Below are 21,744 nucleotides of genomic sequence, written 5' to 3' on the forward strand. Positions count from 1 at the left end.
CCTTGACCCAGGAGCCTCCGTGTCCATCTCAGCTGGCTTGCAAAACGTGACTTGCAACGGCTCAAGTCACCCCCTGGCACACTTCGCCCTTTGTTGTCTGGGACGCAGCTGTGCCTGGAACAAGGGAGGTTTGTGCCCGTGCCACACGCTGCCCTCGCAGCAGCTCCTGGGCGCGAGGGGGTTCAATTCAGTCGCCAGCACAATGGAGGAGGGAGGGAAGGTGAGAAGCAACAACAATAACCATGGTGGGAGCCAGAAGCCCAATTCACGGCGGCCACCGAGGCTGGCGACAAGCTGGTTGTGAAAGGAGCAAAGAAACCAGACTCGAACTTCTAGACCTAGAAAATCTAGGATTGTGCCGCCTTCGGTCCATCTAAGTATCGTAGTATAAAAATCATACATTGCAACGTCCTACCTGTCAATGAATACTTCAGCTTCAATCATAACAGCACAAGAGCAAACAATAGATACAAACTCAAGGTTAACCGCACGAAACTTGATTGCAGGAAATACGACTTCAGCAATAACAGAGAGGTCAATGTCTGGAATCCTCTACCTGACTCTGTGGTTTCTTCCCCAAACCCCAAAAACTTTAACCTTAGACTGTCTACTACTGACCTCACCCCTTTCCTAAGAGGTCTGTAGGAGGCGTGCATAAGCGCACCAACGTGCCTACCGTCCCTGTCCTATTGTTTCTTTTATTTTTCTTATATGTTCCCATCTCATGTATTCATAACTATGTTTATACTTATACCTATTATCTTGTAAGCGATTGACAAATCACATAAATAAAATAAAAAATAAAAAATAAATCAGAAACACCTGGATATGCAAATAGCGTAATCCAGGTCTCCAAGCAGCATCAGGACTTTTCCAGAAGATACCGGCACACCAAAATCAGAGAGGGCTTAGTGGGACTGTATGTAAAGATGACTGGAAATGTTATTTAAGGCTGGGGTCTCCAATTTTTTTTATTATTATTAAGCCTTCTGGTGGTATGGAGTTTTTTCTTCCAGTACTGAGCATATGAAATTCTTGCTGCTGTTAATATATGTAATGTAAGATATTTTGTCTTTCTAGTATAGGTTTTTTTTTATTATTCCTAATAGCTTTGCTGGCTGAGCAATTCTGGGAATTTGAAGTCCACAAGTCTTAAAGTTGCCAAGGTTGGAGACCTCCTGGTTTAAGAGACAGGAGGAAGAGGAGGAGGAAGCTAGTCAGATAAGAGGCAGCTAAGCCCACAAAAGCAATGGAGGTGTGGAAAATGTCTCGGAAAGGACACCACTCATAGTTTCTTGTGTTGGAAAGGTGAGATGTGTGTGTGTGTGTGTGTGTGTGGGAAGATATGTACTTTGAAACATATCCATGGAGATTCCCAGTCCTTCAGGTCTCCTGGTTGTCCCAAAGGTGCATTTTTTTTCAAGAGGCAACTGGACTTTCTGGTTTTTTTCTTTCGAAGACGTTTCGCTTCTCATCCCAGAAGCTTCTTCAGCTCTGACTGGATGGTGGGGAAGGGAAGGATTGATACACCTTGCAAGCAGCTGGTCCTTTGCATCCTTTTGGAGGGTCGTTGAGGCCACTTGGAGGTTTATCTGTGTCCTCGGGGTCACCTGAGTGGTGCAAATGGTTCCTGTAGTCTATAATTTTTCCCCTTTGGAAATACATTCCTACCCTCACATCATTCAAAGGGTCTTCATCCCAAATTGTATGGCCAGAAATCTGTAGAGCAGGGGTGTCCAACCTTGCTAACGTTAAGTCTGGAGGACTTCAACTCCCAGAATTCCCCAGCCAGCTTTGCTGGCTGGGGAATTTTGGGAGTTGAAGTCCTCCAGGCTTAATGTTAGCAAGGGTTGGACACCCTTGCTGTAGAGATTCTCAGCCTTCCAGGTCATGGTTGTCCCTGAGACAACAGATAAACCTCCAAGTGGCCTCAACAACTCTCCAAAAGGATGCAAATAACCAGCTCTGTCTGCAAGGAATATCAGTCCTTCCCTTCCCCTCCATCCAGTCAGACCTGAAGAAGCTTCTTGGAGAAGAAGCGAAACCTCTTCAAAGAAAAAATCCCAGAAAGTCCAGTCGCCTCTTGAAAAAAAAAAAAAAAGGTACTTCGAGAGTTGCAAGATTCTGCTAGTATCACCTTGGAACAAAGGTAGCGTTAGCACTTGTGATTGGAACCTAGATGCGTCTTGCAAGCCTTTGACCCTGGAAATCATCTGGAAATTGGACTCGCTTGGAAATCGGTCTCACCAAGAGGGAGCAAATTCTGAGATGCAAAGGACGCAGTTCATTCCCCCCAGTGCTGGCTAGGGAAAAATAAACCTTGGCAATAACAGCCAACAAACCTCTCCTTGTGTGAAGAAGATGGCAAGAGCGGTAGAGGGGGGTCCCTTCGCCAGCTGACAGTTCCACTCAAAGGCCTCAGCTGTGGTTCCTGTCCTCCGAGGAGGCGCACGGCAGCTCGGCTAATTGAAGAATTCAGTGGGGAGGGGGGGTCAGGTGGGGAGAAGTGGGAGGGAAGATGCAGGTCATATATAATGCATCTCAGGAAAAGGTTTGCAACCCACAAAAGCCGGTGCCTTTTGGGACTCTTTGTGTTTATGACGGTTTGCAAGCGGCTCAGTTTCATGGGATCCCAAACAGCACCATCAACAACGAAGCAGACTCATTTAATGACTGCAGCAAGAAAAGTCGTAAAATGGGGCCGAACGCATTCGACCACTATTTCACATTCCAAGAGAAAATTTTGCGTTCACTCGTGAGTTGTCGTAAGTTGAGAACTGCCTGTGTGTACGTTCGGTTGCTCATTTGGATATAGGATGCTGAATAGGCTGTGATATGAATGTAAACTTAGTAAGAAATGTATACAAATATTAACATGTGCACAAGATCTATGTACCCAGTTGACACACTGACTGTATAACTGAAAGATGGTTTTGTTTTGTTCTTATATAAAAATAATATTTTATATATATATATATCTGGTGGGGAGGTGTGGTGTGTTGTCATTTCTTGATTCAACTCCATCAACCAATATATCTATCTATCTATCTATCTATCCATCCATCCATCCATCTATCATCTATCTATCTATCTATCCATCTATCTATCTATTTATCTCTCTATCTATCTATCTATCTATCTATCTATCTACATCTATCTATTTATCTCTCTATCTCTCTATCCATCTATCTTATTTATCTCTCTATCTATCACTCTCTCTCTCTCTCTCATTTATCTTTCTATCTATCTATCTATCTATCCATCCATCCCTCCCCCTCTCTCCTCCCTCCTCCTCTCTCTCTCTCTCATTTATCTTTCTCTCTCTCTCTCTCTCCCTCTCTCCCTCCCTCCCTCTCTCTCTCTCTCTCTCTCTCTCTCTCTCTCTCTCTCTCTCTCTCTCTCTCTCTCATTTATCTCTCTCTCTCTCTCTCTCTCTCTCTCTCTCTCTCCCTCCCTCCCTCTCTCTCTCTCTCTCCATCCATCCATCCATCCATCCATCCATCCTTCTCTCTCTCTCTCTCTTCTGTGCAGCCCAACCCAAGCTGGCCCTTTTCAGCATCTTTGCCAGCACTAAGTGGCTCCTTCTTGGGTGGCAACCATTTATAAAATAAATCCCAACTCAAATAAATCCCATGGTTGGAAAATAAAGTGAGAAATTAAATGACATTGTTATAACGATATACCATGCTGAACCGGCTGCAGTGTGGATGTAAACTTAGTAGGAAACGTATACAAGGATGAGTATGTGCACAAGGGGGACACACCCAGTGGACAGACCGAAAGAGGGTCTTTGGTTCTTGCTTTCGTCCCCTCTGGGCCACCCAAGCCAACTTGTCCCCCCCTTTAAGCGTCTTGGGCAGCCCCCAGCGGCTCCTCCGTGCCTCGGCCTCCCTCAAAGGGCTCTTTGTCTCGGCTCCAAAGTTGGCGGAGAAGGCCCCCCCCTCTTTCAACCCCCCCCCCCTCCCACCCCAGGAGCCGCGGGTGCCGCGGGCTCTTCTTTCCCCTCCACCCATCCCGATGCCCTCGGGAGTCCCCAGCGCTTCCTTGCCCCCCCGCCCGCTCTAGGCTGGCATTTGCAGCCCGCTCCCGCGCCTCCCTCTCCGGCTGCTGCCACCCCCGCGCCGGGCGCACAAGCCGAGCGTTGCAGGGCTGAAGGATCCTCCCGCCCGGCCAGCAGCCGCAGCAACCAGCAACCAGCCAGCCGGCCAGCACCGGAGCAAAGCCGGCCGGCCCAGAGGCGGCTGCGGGGAACCCAAAGCTCCGCCGGACGGGCAGCACCTGGACAGCAGCGAAGCGGCGATGGCTGGACCGGAGCGCCGGAGCGAAGGGCGCCGCTCCCTCCTCCTCTTCCTCGCCTTGCTGGGCCTGCTTGGCAGCTGCTGCTGGGGGCCGGTCGCCTCCCGCCGAGCCCCCCGGCCGCCCCCGTGCCCGGCCAGCTGCTCTTGCACCCGCGACACGGCCTTCTGCGTGGATTCCAAGGCGGTGCCCAAGAACCTGGCGCGGGACGTGATTTCCCTGTAAGTGGCAACGCGGAGGTCCCTTGCGGGGGTGGGGGGGAGGAAGAGAGGTCGGGGTTGGGAGGGGGAGGGTTGTAAAGGGCACCCATTTGTCTGAAATGGTCTGGGGTCTCCTGCTTAGCGGGGGCGGTGGGGTTGGACTAGATGACCTCCATGGTCCCCTTCCAACTTCGTCCCTGGAGGCTTCCAAGAAGAGACTGGACTGCCATCTATCAGAAATGGTCTGGGGTCTCCTTCTTTTTTGGGGGGGGGGTTGGACTGGATGACCTCCAAGGTCCCCTTCTAACTTTATCCCTGGATGCTTTCAAGGAGAGACTGGACTGCCTATTCTATTCTATTCTATTCTATTCTATTCTATTCTATTCTACTCTACTCTACTCTACTCTACTCTACTCTACCAGAGGTTCTCACTAGTTCTGGAGAACCGGTAGCGGCAATTTTGAGTCGTTTGGAGAACCGGCCAATACCGCCTGTGACTGGAGATTTTACAATATCCTTCTCCTGCCACACACCAAGCCACGCCCACAGAACCAGTAGTAAAAACAAATTTGAATCCCACCACTGGTTGGAGGGTACCTTGAAGGTCATCCAGTCCAACCCTCTGCCCAAGCAAGAGACCCTACACCATTTCTGACTGATGGCAGTCCAGTCTCTTCTTGGAAGCCTCCAGGGATGAAGCTCCCACAACTCCTGAAGGCAACTTCAGTTCCATGGGTTGATTGTTCTCACTGTCAGAAAATTCCTCCTTATTTCCAAGTTGAATCTCTCTCCTTGTTCAGTTTTCATCCATTATTATTCCTTGTCTGGCCCTCAAAGGTGCCTTGGAAAATAGTTTTACCCCTTCCTCCTCTCTGGGGCAGCTCCTCAAATACTGGAAGATGCTCTCCCGTCTCCCCTGGTCCTTCTCTAGCCAGGCCCAGTTCCTTTTTCATATTGAACCAGATGACCAAATGGTTCTTTTCAACTCTAGAAAATTCTAGGATGCATTACATTTGCAGATTGTCATGGACAATGCATGTCTATGTATATGCTCATTTGTGTGGGTCTTTGTGGCATACGAACATAGTAGCCACGCTTCCTTAATACAGATTTAAATTTTAACATGGCATATAAAGCAAGCCATGGTTATTCTTAGCTCAAACCACTCTCAGATTGTTGTTTTGGGGGACCTTAGAAAAAGAAGTCTTATACTTGTTTAACACTAGGATATAATTTTAAGATACACTAGAAAATAAAATATCAAACTCTCGTATGCAGGGTCCTCCAGATGCCCAGAATTTGCCACTCGGTGGCACCGGCACAAGTTTCATGTGAATACATAACCATTAGTGACACTGAAGCATTTTGCAAGCACCTGCAGTTGCCATAGGTAGCTGCTATCTTAACATCCTTAGCATTTTTGAAAAATAGTTCCTACTCTCACTTGAAAAGATGAGGATCGGTCATCTTCGAATATAGAATGGAATAACAGAGTTGGAAGGGTCCCTGGAGGTCTTCTAGTCCAACCCGCTGCCTAGGCAGGAAACCCTACGCCACTTCAGACACCAAGGGTTATCCTACGTCTTCTTAAAAACTTCCAGTGTTGGAGCATTCACAACATCTGGAGACAAGTTATTCCGCTGATTATTTGTTCTCCCTGTCAGGAAATTTCAGGTTCTAGGTTGCTTCTCTCCTTGAGTAGTTTCCACCCGTTGCTTCTTCTCCTACCATCAACCTTATGAGTTGAAGCAATGTGATAAAGGAATACAATTTTGATTGCATTTAGTTGGGGTGCCCTTACGGTCACATTGGGATCTCTGGGTGGTGTCCGCAGGCTTTCCAACCTCCTTTTCCTCGTGATGACCCAAAGGGGCGTGGCACACAGGCAACACAGCCAGATAATCCATAAGTGTCCCTTTATTATCTCCAACTTTGCCCCCAATGTCCTGGTTACCTTCTGGCTGGAGAAAAACTCTCCCAGGAACAGCCTTTGACTGCAGAAAATTAAGTCCAAAACATGAGCAACACAAACTGCAACTTAAAGTCCAAACAAGCCAAACTGGAGTAATTAGTTTGGCAAGGCAGGAGCAGGAATCTCAGGCTTGAAGGCCCCGCAAAACTCACACAGTTGGGAAGACACCAGGAACACAGAAGCCACGACAACACAGGATAAAGTCACGTTTGCTCCCAGCAGCTGCCACACGCAAAGGCCTGCCTTTCTTATCAACTCTCTTCCCAGCTGTGGCTAATGAAGGGAATCAGGGCCCTTTCCTCCCCCGTAAGCCATGCAACCCATGTTGCTCCCTTTTCCATTCCTCTCTGCAGTGCCCTAGGATGAAGAAGGGGTGGGCCTGGGTCTTCCTCTGAACCCCGTCTCCCTTGTTCTACCTCTCCCCTGCTCTGCCCAGCTGGACTTTGCCCTTCCCCAGTTTCCTCCACAGCCAACGGAGCCATACTCCCACTCCCTGTGTCACCCTGTTCATCTTCCTCCTCAGATTCAGACTCCGACAGGGGCAGGACAATCCTCCAGCCAAGTGTCATCCGAGGTGCTTGACTTCCATCAGCCTTCAGTAGCAATCCAGAAAACACCATCATGCATCATTCAACATATCCCTCCCCCCCTCCCACTTCAGTTTGTACCCTGGTGCAAAGGAGTTTGAGGAACCTCTCAAATATTCAGAATATCAAACACCTTCAGGCATTCCCTCCTGCTTACAGGCCAACATTGCAGCAGCCTCTCCAGCCAAAACTAACCTCACCCGCCCGGAAACGGTTGGGATGCGAGGCGACAGGCCCACCTGTGGGCCAGCATTGATTTGTTGAAGTGCTCTGGGGGCTCCTTGCCAAGCTGCATTCATGAATCACAGCAGACAGAGAGAGCAGTCAAGGCTTCGTCCTCTCCACCTCGGGGGTGTCCTAGTGGCGCAGTTTCTCAGCCACAGGACAGAGACACAAGCCAGCTTTGTGCGGGGGGAGGGAGAACCCCGGAAGCCTTGGGGAGGGGAGTCCACAGGGGAGTGCTCAAAAGAATCAAGAGTCAGTTTTGGAAGCCATATTGAGACCAGTTGCTCCCACGCTGCCACATTCTTGAGCCTGGGAAAGTGGGAGGGGGGAATTTCTTGGAGTGTATGTAGTTAGATGCAACAACATTCTTTTTCTAATTCAAGGTCATGTTATTTCTGCACATAAGTGAGAGGAAGTCTCAAGTTGGGACGGATGGTGATTGGGGCACGTGCAGGGATGGAGTTGTAGTTCAAGGAAGCCCGGAATTTTCAGATTCGGGATTCTCACAGTTGTGCCAGTTTACCGTCCAAATAAAAGGAATTTTTGATAAGATGTCTGTCTTGGAGTTGTTTGAAGTCAAGGTTTGCTGAAACGCCGACATCAAGGGGTTAAAAGGAGTTACAAGATACCAGAGAAGCAGGAAAGATGCACCAAAAAGGGAATAGTTGAAATTCTAAAAAGAACAAGGGATGATGGATAGATATAGAATATTTTTTAACATGGTGGTTATTTTATTAAGTGTTAGAAGTAGAAAGCACAAAAACTGGGAAAATAGTGTTATGTTTACTGAACTATAATAGAAAATATTAGGACAACTACGTATCTACAAATGTTAGAAGTTGAAAGATGATGATTATGTATATTTAAATGGTACTATCATGATCAGAATTGTGTGTAAAGTATATTGACCCAGAGAAGACACTGGTGGACAAGCACTTTTGAAAAGAAAATAACAATAAATAAAATTATTATTTTTAAAAAATAACAATCAAGGGGAGGGCTTTAGTTAGAACAACAGAGTCAGAAGGGACCTTGGAGGTCTTCTAGTCTACCCTCCACCCTGCTCAGGCAGGAAATCCTCTACCATTTCAGACAAAATGGCTGGGACAGTGTGATGGATGCGGAGCTGCCATTTTGACTTATTTGACCCTAACGGATGGTAGTCCCAGAGGCCTCCTGTGTACAGTTAGGAGAGCATTCCTGAAGTCTCTGGGGTGCGGGGAAGCTTGTGCCCCTGGAGGCTCCTTCACAGTGTCCCTGTGCAGGTGTTTTGACAAGCACCTGTGTGTGACATTATGCAAATGTCTCCATAAATCATGCAAATGACACCAGTGCAATTTCCCCTTTTTCCCTCTCAAGTGAATTTCATGGAATTTTCTGGGAACAAAGTCGATTCTTGGATATATATTTCCCCCCTCCCCACTTTCACGGTTTAATACAGCCTGGTGTTTCCTAGGGCTATATTGATATGAATTTTTATTTATTTAAATATTTTGAAATACGATTTTTTTAAAAAATATTTCGGAATATGATTTGGGGACGTATTTTGAAATATTGCCGTTATTGAATGTTTGTTTGTTGTAATTGATTTAAATATTTACTATTTCAATGTTATGAAACAGGAAATACCGATACTGCTGTTGTTTGTTTTAATGCCAGTGAGTAATGCTTTAATAAGAAACATTATTCAGCTAATTTATTGATATTTCTTTTGACATAAATACAGAGAAAGGTTAATAAATGGTTTAAGATAATTAAGCATTAAGTATTTTAAATGAAAAAAAGTTAGCACTCAAGAGCAGCCAAATCCAGTGAGGTGCTGCCATCTAGCTGACCAATGTTCTATACATTTGATGGCTACAAGTTTTTTTGGGGGAAAAAATTGACCAAGACGTTGATCTATCTTGATAGGGTTGCATTTCTCAGGCTGGCTTTGGAGACGGCTCCCCCAAACACAACAAACCCTCTGTAGTGGAAGCAATTATTCCTTTATTAGGAGTGCCGGCAGCCCCGGCAAAAGGTTTCTCACCGTAGGCTAACAAGTCTGTCCAGCTGGGGAGATGAATAGTTGTCTGTCACATCTGTTCATCTCTGCCCCCTGCCTTTGACCCCCAGAGCTCGGGTGGGGCTTCGCTAGCAGCAGTGGCTCTTCCGTCCCAAGGACCGGCTCATAGATTTCCACTGCTCTCCTCTCCTCTGCCTTCTGTGCATCCACGCGTCAGGCACTGGAGCCAGCTGTTCCTCCTCTTTCTCATCAGCCACCTCCAGACCTGGGGGGCTGTTGACTCCCCATCTGAGGGCTGAGGGACAGCCCAGGCTCCGCCTCTGTCTCCTTCTCCCTGCCATCTCCATTCCCGCTACCCCCTTGAAGCTCCCAGGTTGCCTTGATGCTCACCCTAACTCCCATGCCTCCTCCTCTTCCTCTTCCTATTTGGTGGCTGGCGGCCGACAGGCCACAACAGGTGGCCTCAGACCCTGTGAGTGCAGGTAGCCCAGCCAGAGGGACTGCTCTGGGGCACCAGCCTCTGCAGGGACGCCCCGCTGATTTCTGTCCCCCTCCTCTTTTGCAGGACCCTGATCAACGCAGGCTTCAGCGAGTTGAAGGAAGCGGCCTTTGCACACCTTCCGTCCCTGCAGTTCCTGTACGTCTCTCTGCCCAATGGTTGCCTGGAGAAGGGGAACGGGAGGCCTGGGTGGTCAATGCGGAGCCCCCACCAAAGAGCTTCCCCAGGGGAATGGGAATTTCTCGGGAGCTGGCAGGAGGGCAGGAGGTCCCGTCTTTTCATGGCAAGCGCCACAAATCTTCCTTTCTGGCACTACGGCATTCTTGGGGACCGGGTTTCTCAACCTTGGCAACTCTCTGATGGGTGGCTTTCACCGCCCAGAATTTCCTCGTCGGCCAGTTGGGAGTTGCCAAGGTTGAAAGACTCTCCCCAAGGACTTTGATGGTTGCTAGGACCAGGTGTGAGGAGTGGCTTGGGATCCCCAAGTTCTTATATTTCATTGACGAGCTGATCAAATTATTAAACTGTTCCTATATGAGGTCTTAAGAGTTCTACCTTTGCAATGATCCACTTTAAGACCCGAAGGACAAGGTTTTGCACAGAATGGCTTTCCACTCCTGGAGAGGATGCGGCTCCGTTGGAGTGGGGGCAGGGGCTGACTTTGAAAGATGCGCTGCCTTTCACCTCCAGACTTTTCCCTTGATGCTACACTGCACGCCTCTTATCCGTGAACTGGCTCTACTAGTCCAACCCCAAGCGTCACTGGTGTTCCAGTTCAGATAAACGTTTGCATATGCCTGAGTTGCTAGGTGGGTCATTTGTTTCTGGAAGGAGCTGAGATGAGGGTGGAGAGAAAGGGATGCTGCAGTAGCAAAGAACGACGGGAAAGGGGTGTGAAAAAGTCAGAAGGGCCGTAGGATGACACAGGAGAAGCCTCACGCCCTTTAATGTGTGTCGCAGTGGGGGTGGGGGTGCAATAAATATCATTGTACTGAAATAACACGCTGTGTTGTACTAAAATGGAGCCATCTCTCTGACTATCTATCAACTACCTACCTACCTACCAATCTATCTATCTATCTATCTATCTATCTATCTATCATATCTACCTATCTACCATCTATCTACCAGTCATCCATCTATCTGTCTGTCTGTCTGTCTGTCTATCCCTGCCTGCCTGCTCCCTGCCTGCCTATCATCGGCCTACCTACCTACCTACCTATCTACCTGTCATCTATCTCCCTACTTGCCTACCTATCATCTATTTACCTATCTACCTACTACCTACCTATTATCTATCTATCTGTCTGTCTGTCTGTCTGTCTGTCTGTCTATCTATCCCTGCCTGCCTGCTGCCTGCCTGCCTATCATCTATCTATCTACCTATCAGTCATCTATCTATCTATATACCTACCTACCTATCTACCTGTCATCTTTCTCCCTACCTGCCTACCTATCATCTGTCTACCTACCTACCTATTATCTATCTATCTATCTATCTATCTATCTATCTATCTATCTATCTCTATCTAACACCTCACCCACCTACCTACCTACCTACAATCTATCTATCATTTATTCGCTTGGTGTTGATCTAGCAAAGCCGGTTCATAGATAATTGTATCTGTATGTTTTGCATGACTTTTTCTTCTTCTTTTGGTTGTGTGTGTGTGTGTGTCTGTGTGTGTGTGCATGCATGTATATATATATATACCCACACCCACCCAAAAAAGAAGAAAAAGTCATGCAAAATACAACGTATTTATTCCAATGTATATAAAAGAGGGAGGTGCTTGGATCATGAAATGGGGGGGGGGGGGCACTGTCATCACCCCTCCCTCCAACATCCTGATATCTTAAAGGGCCTGTTAAGAGTTCAGTAATCCCAGCTAAGTGTAAAAAATGAGCTGCAATGAAAAATGCACTGAAAATAATCCGCAGCGCTGCTATTTGGGAAACCTCGAACGAAACCTGGGTTGGCTCTTTTGCCCGTCTCAGGTTGTCCCCGGGCCGGTTTTAACACTTCTTCTTCTTCTTTGTTGTTTCTTGCAGCTTGCTGAATTCCAACAAATTTTCCTTGATCAGAGACAATGCGTTCACCGGCCTTTCTCACCTGCAATACCTGTACGCAATATTGGCAGACTTTCTCCGTCTCTTAGTCAGAATGTGGGGTGACCTGGGCCAAACCTTTTTTCAGGCGGGGTGGGGTGGGAGAAAGGACACACCTGCACAAGGGCATGCAAACCTCATGCAGGGTTAAAATATGAAGGTCTCAGCTGGAGAAATAGGGAAGAATTGCAGGAAGGACCTGGAAGTCACCGACCCACACAGACATACCGAAAGCAACCTGGCACCAGATCCCTTCCTCTGCCTTCTCAAGGACAGCACCTAGGTCTTCCTCTTTGGCATGAGAACTGCAGGTGGACACTTCCTCGTTAGCACGGGGAGATCCTTCCTCTGGCCTAGGCCGGCTCTTCTATGCCTGCAAAAAGACCGACCCTGTTAATAACCTTCTATAGGCAGAGACATCGGTCAATCTTTCTGCTGGTTACAGAGCACCTGTACACTGAGGTACCAATCAAATCAGAGGTGGTATTCAGCCGGTTCGGACCGGTAGCAGAAAATTTGAGTAGTTTGGAGAACCGGCCACTCCCACATCTCACTGGCCCCGCCCCCATCTATTCCCCGCCTCCCAAGTCCCAGCTGATCGGCTGGGTCTTCTTTGGTTGCCCTGCCCAGGAGAACGGAGCTGGAAAGCAGGTTAGTGGGGTGGGGAGGGAAGGGAAGGGGGATTTTTCAGTATATCCTTCCCCTGCCACGCCCACCAAGCCAAGCCACGCCCACCAAGCCACGCCCACCAAGCCAAGCCACACCCACAGAACCGGTTGTAAATTTTTGTGAATTCCACCACTGAATTAAACCCCATGCTGGATCTTTGCCACGAAGCAAAGACCACCCACCCACCCACCTTGATCACCCAGCCCACTGACCTGCTTTCCAGCTCCGTTCTCCTTTTGCGGGGCAACCTAAAGAGACCCAGCTGGGACTTGGGAGGCAGAGAATAGATGGGGTTGGCGGAGCCAGTCAGAGGCGGAATTTGCCAGTTCTCCGAACCACTCCAAATTTCTGCTACTGGTTCCCCAGAACTGGTCAGAACCGGCTGAAGACCACCTCTGATCTGGACCTTCTTTGGAAAAACATGGGTGAAGGGAAAGTGGGGCTGGGGGCGTGACGGAGAACGTATCGGTGGAACCCTATCAAACTATGTCCCCGCCATCTTGGTTTTTTTTATTTTTATTTCCTCAGGTTCATCGAGAACAACGACATCCAGTCTCTGTCCAAAAACGCCTTTCGTGGGCTTAAGTCCCTGACACACCTGTGAGTTCTCACCCGCACAAATGCACACCGCTCATTTCACACGTATCTGGCTAAAGTGTCTTCGGAATAGAATCGAATAGAATGAGCTGGAAAGGGTCTTTTTAATCCAGCCCTTTGCCCAAGCGGGAGACCCCATCCTATTTCAGACAAATGATTATCCAGCCTCTTCTTAAAAACCTCCAGTGATGAAGCACCCACAAGTTCTGGACGGAAGTTGCTCCACTGGTTAATTGTCGAGAAGATTCTCCTTAGTTCTAGGTTGTATCTTCTCTCCTTGGTTGGTTTCCATCATTTCTTATCCTGCCCTCTGGCGCTTTGGAAAATAAATTGACCCCCAATTCTTCTTTGGGGCAGCCCCTCAAATACTGAAATACCGCTATCATGTCCCTCTTAGTCCTTCTTCTCTCTAGGCTGGTCAAACCTCAATCCTGCAACCGCTCTACATATGTTTTAGTCTCCCATGTTCAGGCATTTATATGCCAAATATTAGCTGTTATTTATACAAATTATCTGCCATTTATATGTTAAATATTATCTGTTATTGACAAAAATTACCTGCCATGTATATGTTAAATATTATCTAGGCAGATTACAGATTAATAGAGTTGGAAGGAATCTTGTTATTTCCAAAAACATTTACAAATGTCTTGGTAAAAAGTGAAACAATAACAATCACCCCATGCTGTCGATCTTCATAGTGATCGAGACCCCTAAGGTAAATTAAGTAATTTCTGATTGTTGAAGGAATTCTTTTCCTGAGAAGGAGGCCCCTGTTTTTCCAGCTCATTTTTAAGGTCTGAGTTTCTCTACCTTGAATGAAAAGTGGAAGAGCGCTAGGATTTTACTTTTCAGTTGCACAACCCTTCGTCACTCTTGCAAAGAACAGACATTCGCACGTTGAAGGATGTTCCAAAAATACAATTGCAGCCCCACCCTGCCGGCCTCCCTTTCCTTGTTACATCTTCATGTGAGGATCATGAAATGTTTGGCATAACATAGTCGTCTTTCCCTCTTTTCTTCTAGATCTTTGGCCAACAACAACCTGCAGACGCTGCCCAGAGATCTCCTGAAGCCGTTGGATATCCTTAGTGATCTGTGAGGCTCTCTTCTGGTTGTGAATGCTATAAAAATAACAGGAACAGGAATAACAGTGCATGGATGTCCATTAGATGGGCAACGTGACATCATCGTGCAAATTGCACAAATTACATAATTTGCACCATTTGTACTATAATCTCATGATGCACGCAACATTATTGTGTATTCTACCATAGTCTGGCTAATTCTTCCTGGAACTAGAAATGTTTGGTTGTTAATTTCATCAGTACAATAACCTAAGATAGTTGTAATTAATGGGAAGGCTTTGGACAAAACAAGCCACATGGGACAAATACAGAAAAAGTTCCAAAATCAGTTGATGTAAATAATGAATGGAACAGGAGGGAAAAATAATTTAAAGACACCTCTGTTATTTTTCCACTAAAACCACAGACAAGAGAATCTATATGGCTGGACATTGTTCCAGATTTTTAAAGATATAAGTTGCACACTTCCTCAGCCCAATTCGATATATAATTAAGAGAATAATAAATGGGAGACAATGACAGCTGAATTCGCATTTCCCTGGAGGGCACTAATGCCAACCCCCCCCCCCAAAAAAAACCAGGGTTCATTGGCTACAGGTAGACTTTTGCATGTAGCCAATGTATGTAACAGGATGCTCCAAGCCTTAATTTGTCTAACATAAAACATTCCATAAAAAATGGACAGTATTGGGCTACATTATGGATTGCACAACGTTTTCTGTCCTCGTATCCTGCTGATTAAATTATCAGGAATCATCCTAACTTTTTTGAGGCCGTAACATTCCCGGGTTGTGCATGTGGTTTAGCTTGTACTGGCTGTCCAAACAATGTAAGGTTTATGGTTCCATACCCAAGTGCAGCAAATGGCTTAGTTCAGTAAAGCAAGTGGTGTGAAACAGGGGTGGGATTCAAATTTTTAACAACCGGTTCTGTGGGCGTGGCTTAGTTGGTGGGCGTGGCTTGGTGGTCATGTGACTGGGTGGACATGGCTTGGTGGTCATGTTATTGGCTGGGCGTGGCCAACTCAACATCACTCACATTGAGGCATGCATCCCCCCGCCTGGCCTCTCATAACTGTGCGGATGCTGCAACAGTCGTAAGTGTGAAAAATGGTCATAAGCCACTTTTTTTCAGGGCCATTGTAACTTTGAATGGTCACTCCACACAAGCAAAGTACCAGCAAAGGAGGGGGAAAATAACTCCAGAGAAGGTCCAGGGACAGGAAGTCTAGTCCAGCCAAGAATGTAATAAGGGTTAATAGAGAGACAGTTTCTGTAAGCAACACCAGAATGTTTCCTTCCTGCCTTCCTTACAGGATTAGCCCAGTAATTTCTTCTAACAACCGGTTCTCCAAACTGCTTAGAATGTTAACAACCGGTTCTAGCGAATAGGTGTGAACTGGTAGAATCCAATCCCTGGTGTGAAGGCAAACCTTTGGGGTGAAGGCCTCACACCAGAGAGAAAGATGCTAGAACCGAATTTACACTTGCACTTCTTCCATGAGAGAAGTGACCCCCGTTTCCACACTTGCATTCCCAATCCCTTTCTTTGAGGGCTACAAGGCCTCGAGCTGAGACGGAGGCGGTTCAATGACGGTCCCCACATTTTCCATCCCCACAGAGACCTTCGGGGCAACTCTTTGACTTGCGACTGCAAGATCAAGTGGCTGGTCGAGTGGATGGAGAGCACCAACGCCAGCATGCCTGCCGTTTTCTGTGGAGGTCCCCCGCAGTACCAAGGCCAGAAGATCAGAGAGCTTCCCCTGAAGAACTTCGACTGTATCACCACAGGTAGGAATTCGGGGGCCTTGGCGCTGCTGTCTTAAGAAACGGGATCAGAACTCACAAATTAGGTCAACATTGGACCGATCAAATGTCCACACCTGTCCTCCAGCTGCTTCTGGGGCTTAGGATGAAGTTGCCTCAATTTCCTTGACAACTTCCAAACATTTATAAAGGTTCTCTAGTGAGGTGAGAAGTTGCTGGTGCAAACATTTCCTATTTCCAGAGGTGTCACAGGCGTAGGGATGGATTTATTTTTAAAATTACAAGATTTGGGTTAGTTAACCTAAAAAGTATTATTTGACACATTTTCAGTGAGGATGCTGGAATTTCTAAAAAAAAAAAAAGGAAGATTGCATATATAAATGAGCTTCAATGTGGCCATCATCATCATCGTCTTTTAATGACCCCCTTTTAATAATCCCTTCTGGGGTGGAGTCTGAGCAACTGAATGGAGCTTAATGTTTACTGGCCGGATGCCCTTCCTGATGCCAACGTGGAGTTTTGTTCAGCAGATATACCGGTAATCTCATCGTGCCCAGAGAGAAAAATACGTGCTACTACCTAGGATTGAACTCACAGCCTCCTGATTGTGAGGCGAGGCCACCGCACTGCTCGCAAAGGGCACCTTATGATCAGCTGATATTTCAAATATAGTACGTGAAGGCCAAATTATGTTCAAATATAGGACATTAACTTATTTTGAAATTGTCATTATGTGCTATCTAAAGAGGCCTTTCCTGGCACTAACGCTCAAACTTTCATTACCAGGAAAAAAATATTTTTCAGTCTGGAATAATAAATAGTTTTGATGAAGTCGTCTTCTTTTAAATATTTGTTGTACTGATTTATGGTAAAGCCACATAAATTGCAACCCTTGTAATTGGGCAAAAGTCATCATAGATTTATTAAGTAAAAAGGAAGGAAATGACTGCACATTAAAATTGACACATACTTAAAAAAATCACCTATTGTGAGCGTTTTCAATGCTCCTGCATGGAGAAGATCCTTGGCTGGAAAGTATATTTTATGGTTCTGGTATCTTGATTGTAAATTCCTCCAGCCTTTACAGCAGAGGTCTCCAAACTTGTCAACTTTAAGACTTGGGGGACTTCCAACTCCCAGAATTCATAGCTGGCTGGAGAATTCTGGGAGTTGAAGTCCACAAGTCTTAAAGTTGCCAAGTTTGGGGATCCCTGAATTAAAGTTTTGTTTTGTTTTTTTTTGCTAAAGGATTGAGTAAGTTTGAACGGATTTTGAAACTCGGTACACAGTTCATTTCACTGCAAGCTACCCCAAAATTTCTTTATTATTTGTCAGGCTTAAATGGAACCAGTCATTCAATCCTTATCTAAATGAAGCTTCTTGGGTAGATGGTCCCAGCCAGTGGTGGAATTCAGCCAGTTCGCACCAGTTTGGGAGAACCGGTTGTTCACTTTCTGAGCAGTTTGGTGAACTGGTTGTTGGAAGAAATCATTAGGGCGGAGAAGCGGTTGTTAAATTCTTTGAATCCCACCATTGATCCCAGATTTGGGGCTGGGGGAGTTGGGCAATCTAATTGCAATAAATTTATCAACTTCCTGTTAGGAATAGCAGCCTTCTTCCTGAAACTGGAAAAAAAAAGCAAAAAGTTTTCGGTTTAAAAGTGCATTTTAGCCAAGCATATATTCAGATATGTAAGGGTTTTTTTTCTAATTACTCCATGAATTCTGAGAGTTGAAGTCCACAAAGCTTAAAGTTGCCAAGTTTGGGGACCCTTGCTTTACGGGGATCCCCTAAACACGTTTGGTTCTCCCCCTCCCTTCCCTTCCCACCAGATTTCGTGGTGCATCAGGTGCTGCCTTTCCAGTCCGTCTCCGCTGAGCCTTTCACGTACTCCAGCGACCTCTACGTGGCTCTGGCCCAGCCAAGTTCCAGCAGCTGCACCATCCTGAAGTGGGACTACGTTGAGCGCAAACTGCGGGATTTCGACCGCATCCCTGGTAAGGCACCTCTGCGGGGCAAAACGGGACATCGTTCACCCCGGTGTGGCTAGAAAGCAACCTGATTGGGTGCAGGTGACGGGGCAAGGGTGGAGGGTGAACCGTTTGCAGTCTGGAACGAGAAACCTTTAAGGCAGCAGGGCTCTCCAAAAGCTGTCAAAACCCTGCAGACTTAGTTAAAAACATACTTTTATGACTGCCTATCTCAACAATATTAAACAAGAAGACCACAAATATATATATATATATATATATACCAATATATATATGACAACCACGATGTTCTGACCAGCTCCTCAAACACAACAAACCCTCTGTAGTTAAATCAATTATTCCTTTATTAGGAGCATCAGCAGCTCTGGCCAAAAGTTTCTCTCTCAACACAGGCTAATAAGTCCGTCTGGCCACATCTATTCCTCTCCACCCCCTGCCTTTTATCCCCAGAGGTAGGATGTGGCCTTCGCTAGCAGCGGTGGCTCTTCAGTCCCAAGGACCGGCCCATAGATTTCCTCTGCTCTCCTCTCCTCTGCCTTCTGTGTACCCACGCATCAGGCACCGGGCCCAGCTGTTCCTCCTCTTCCTCATCAACCACCTCCAGACCTGGAGGCTGTTGCCTCTCCATCTGAGGGCTGATGGACGGCTCAGGCTTCGTCTTTCTCTCTCTCCCTCCCTCCCCCCCTCTCTCTCTGCTAGCTCCATTCCCACTTCCCCCTCAGAGCTCCCAGTTTGCCCAGATGCTGACCCTGACTCCCATGCAGCTGCCTCCTCCTCTGATTTGGCTGTTGGAGGGTCTGGCGGCCGACAGGCTACAACACACAAGCCACACAATGCCACAGTAACAACGCTTTCTTGTTCCTCTCTTGCAGCTCACTCCGCTGTTTATTGCAAGCCAATCGTGGTAGACTCCCACCTGTATGTTGTGGTGGCTCAGCTTTTTGGAGGCTCTTACATTTACCGCTGGGACACCAACATCGACAAGTTTATTAAGATCCAAGATATAGACAGCCAGAAGATCCGGAAGCCCAACGACATTGAGGCCTTCCAGATTGACGGCGAGTGGTTCTTCGTCATCGCGGACAGCTCTAAGGCGGGCTCCACCAGCCTCTACCGCTGGAACCAGAACGGCTTCTACTCTCACCAGGACCTGCATTCGTGGCATCGGGACACAGACGTGGAGTACCTGGAGGTGGATGGGAAACCTCGGCTGATCATCTCCAGCAGTTCCCAGGCCCCTATCGTCTACCAATGGAACCGCTCCCAGAAGCAGTTTGCCCACTGGGGGGATGTCGCGGAAGTGCTGGATGTCCAGATGGTCAAGCATTTCCAGATGAAGAGAGACCACTACTTATGCCTGAGCCGTTACATCGGAGACTCCAAGGTGGTCAGGTGGGAAGGGTTGCGGTTCACAGAGGTGCAGACCTTGCCTTCCCGAGGCTCTATGGTGATGCAGCCGTTCCAGATATCCCAGCAACTTTACCTGGCTTTGGGGAGTGACTTTTCCTTTACCCACATCTACCTTTGGGATGAAGAGAAGCAAAAGTTTGTGAAGTTTCAGGAACTCTCCGTCCAAGCCCCTCGGGCTTTCCAGCCCATCCCTCTGGAGGCCATGAGTGTCCTCCTAGCCCCCAGCTTCAAGGGGAACACGCTGGTTTACAAGCATATTGTCGTAGACCTCAGCTCTTAGGAGGGACGAGTCATTTCCCCCTCACTTCTCCCCAACAGGCACCACACCAGCCCTCCTATTCTTCTGCTGGAGCACTGGCAGCTGTCAGGCCCAACCGGGACATGGTTACACGTTCACTTTGACGTCCAATTCGACGGTTCCATAAAAGAATATGAAAGGACCTTATCCGCTTGGGCGTATCTTGCAAGAACTCTGGATTCGTTGCCTTTGGGTCCGTGCCACAGAAACCCATTTCTTCAGCAAGGCCCAAATTAAGTTGCCCAACAGTGAGGTCACACAAGAGTTGCACATAATTTACCTATAGAGGCACACACTAATATATCCTCACAATCTACGCTATTTTCACTAGTATATCCTCCTAGCTATGAAAATGACTTTTGGAGACGTTCTTTTCGAGGACAGCATGAATTGGCATCTTAGGTAGCAATTGGTTTCCCTCAGAAGAGGCTTCCACATTATATTTTAATCTGAAATTGTTTTGTGTTATTTGTGTTTACGGGCCACTGCCATCACTTTCACCAAATCACTGTAATGCTTCCTTCACCTTTGCTGCTTCTAAGGGGTTTTTCTTTTAGGGGATAATGGAGAGATACTCTCAGCTGCCTCTGAACTCCTGAGTAGTTACTCACAAAGCAACACTTTGATGTACTCACACTTTGATGCAGTCAGGTTTCCGCTAAATGAGGAAAGGCAGGATGAAGCATTCACATCTACTCATGTCTGTTTTGGAGGGTGTGTGTGTGTGGGGGGTGTTGGTACCAAGATTTAGGGTGAACAGTCGAGCTTTATCACCTTCCTTTTTCATTTCATAGAACTTACACAATTACCTTTCCAAGATGGTTTTATAAAAAGCATCTCATAATTTAGGCTACCTTTTCCCGTCTTCCATAACAATATTGAGTGGGCCTGACTCGAGGCGGCATTTCTAAACAAAAGAAGTTTTGAGCTTAAATTGAAAATGGAAACCGAATAAAATCCTGTCAATGTCTGCTCAGAAGAAAGTCGTATTTTATTTGAAGATGACTTATATCTAGATCTGTTGCCCCTTTTCCATCCAAAGTGTGTACCTGTAGATGCAAAGGCTAATTTGAGGATCACCTTTCCACCCTGACCTACAACTACAAGCAATGAGAAAAATCCCACACTTAAGGCAGAACTGTTGTTAATAAGTGTCATTAATTTGAAGGAATGAATTCTTGTGTGATTAGACACACAAGGAATTTGTCTTGGTGCATATGCTCTCATATTTCTATCAATACCTTTATTTTAAATTTGGAGAACTTCACCCTTAAACTGCTCTGTGCCTAAATCTTTCTGTAAAATCTATACTATCCGGAGTGTACACATAATATTGAGTAAGAGTATTCAAAAACTATTCCAATACACTTTTTAGTTTTACCTGATCGAACAAGTGGCTGATGTTTGTGCTCAGGTGGGCCACCTATGCTCTCCTCATCCACCCTTGTCACAAACTACGGGGCTACTGGGAATACCGGTTGAGTTGCACTCTGGTTCCCTTGGACCACAACATGTCTGTAGGAGAAAATGCCAGCCTCCTAGGATGTGGAGAGTGACATCCACTGGTTTGTCTCATTTTAGAACCTGCATGTTTTTCATTGTAAGAAAGTTACATTTCTAACTTGTGCAATCACGGAGTGTTGAATGTGGAAGATTAGAAATCAAGGGGAAAAAAGTAATTAAGCCAATGTTCCAAATGGGATAGCGTGCACCTAATTTATTTTATGCAATTAAAAAAATCTGACTGGTATGAGTCTTACTCATTATTTCAAAATAGGGCATCTTAAAAAAAAAACAAACCCATTCAATAGTCATTCAAAGAAGGAAAAAAGGAAATTCTTGTTATTTTTATACTTTTTAGGTGGGTATGTATGGATACATACATGCGTGTGGGCGCACGCACACATTCCAACTTGCTTCCTAGCCCAATGCCTAGTATATGCAGGATGAAGACAATAAAATTAGAGACAAAGGCTACAGAAGCTTGGAAGTTTGTGGTCAGCTCACTTCTGGACAAAATCACTGTTCAATT

The 21,744-nt window shown here is 46.5% G+C and overlaps 1 protein-coding gene across 1 annotated transcript; it reads left to right on the forward strand.

The window, feature by feature from the left end:
• The first annotated feature begins 4,087 nt into the window (after positions 1-4,087).
• Positions 4,088-21,462, forward strand: LGI3 (leucine rich repeat LGI family member 3). The gene is made up of 8 exons (XM_026715147.2): positions 4,088-4,517; positions 9,851-9,922; positions 11,837-11,908; positions 13,091-13,162; positions 14,186-14,257; positions 15,868-16,037; positions 17,846-18,010; positions 18,877-21,462. Exons 1-8 carry the CDS (start codon positions 4,300-4,302, stop codon positions 19,692-19,694), a joined length of 1,659 nt encoding a protein of 552 aa, XP_026570932.1. The 5' UTR covers positions 4,088-4,299; the 3' UTR covers positions 19,695-21,462.
• The last annotated feature ends 282 nt before the right edge of the window (positions 21,463-21,744 follow it).

Source organism: Pseudonaja textilis, chromosome 9 (assembly GCF_049901715.1).
Source record: "Pseudonaja textilis isolate UNSWEBS1 chromosome 9, rPseTex1.2, whole genome shotgun sequence".
NCBI classification, from domain to species: Eukaryota; Metazoa; Chordata; class Lepidosauria; order Squamata; family Elapidae; genus Pseudonaja; species Pseudonaja textilis.

Bases quoted from the DNA above. Each gene is read 5' to 3' on its own strand.
- LGI3 (XM_026715147.2), top strand. From the start codon at position 4,300: ATGGCTGGACCGGAGCGCCGGAGCGAAGGGCGCCGCTCCCTCCTCCTC. The intron at 11,909-13,090 runs GTACGCAATATT...TTATTTCCTCAG, and splicing joins CTTTCTCACCTGCAATACCT to GTTCATCGAGAACAACGACA. The intron at 16,038-17,845 runs GTAGGAATTCGG...CCTTCCCACCAG, and splicing joins CTTCGACTGTATCACCACAG to ATTTCGTGGTGCATCAGGTG.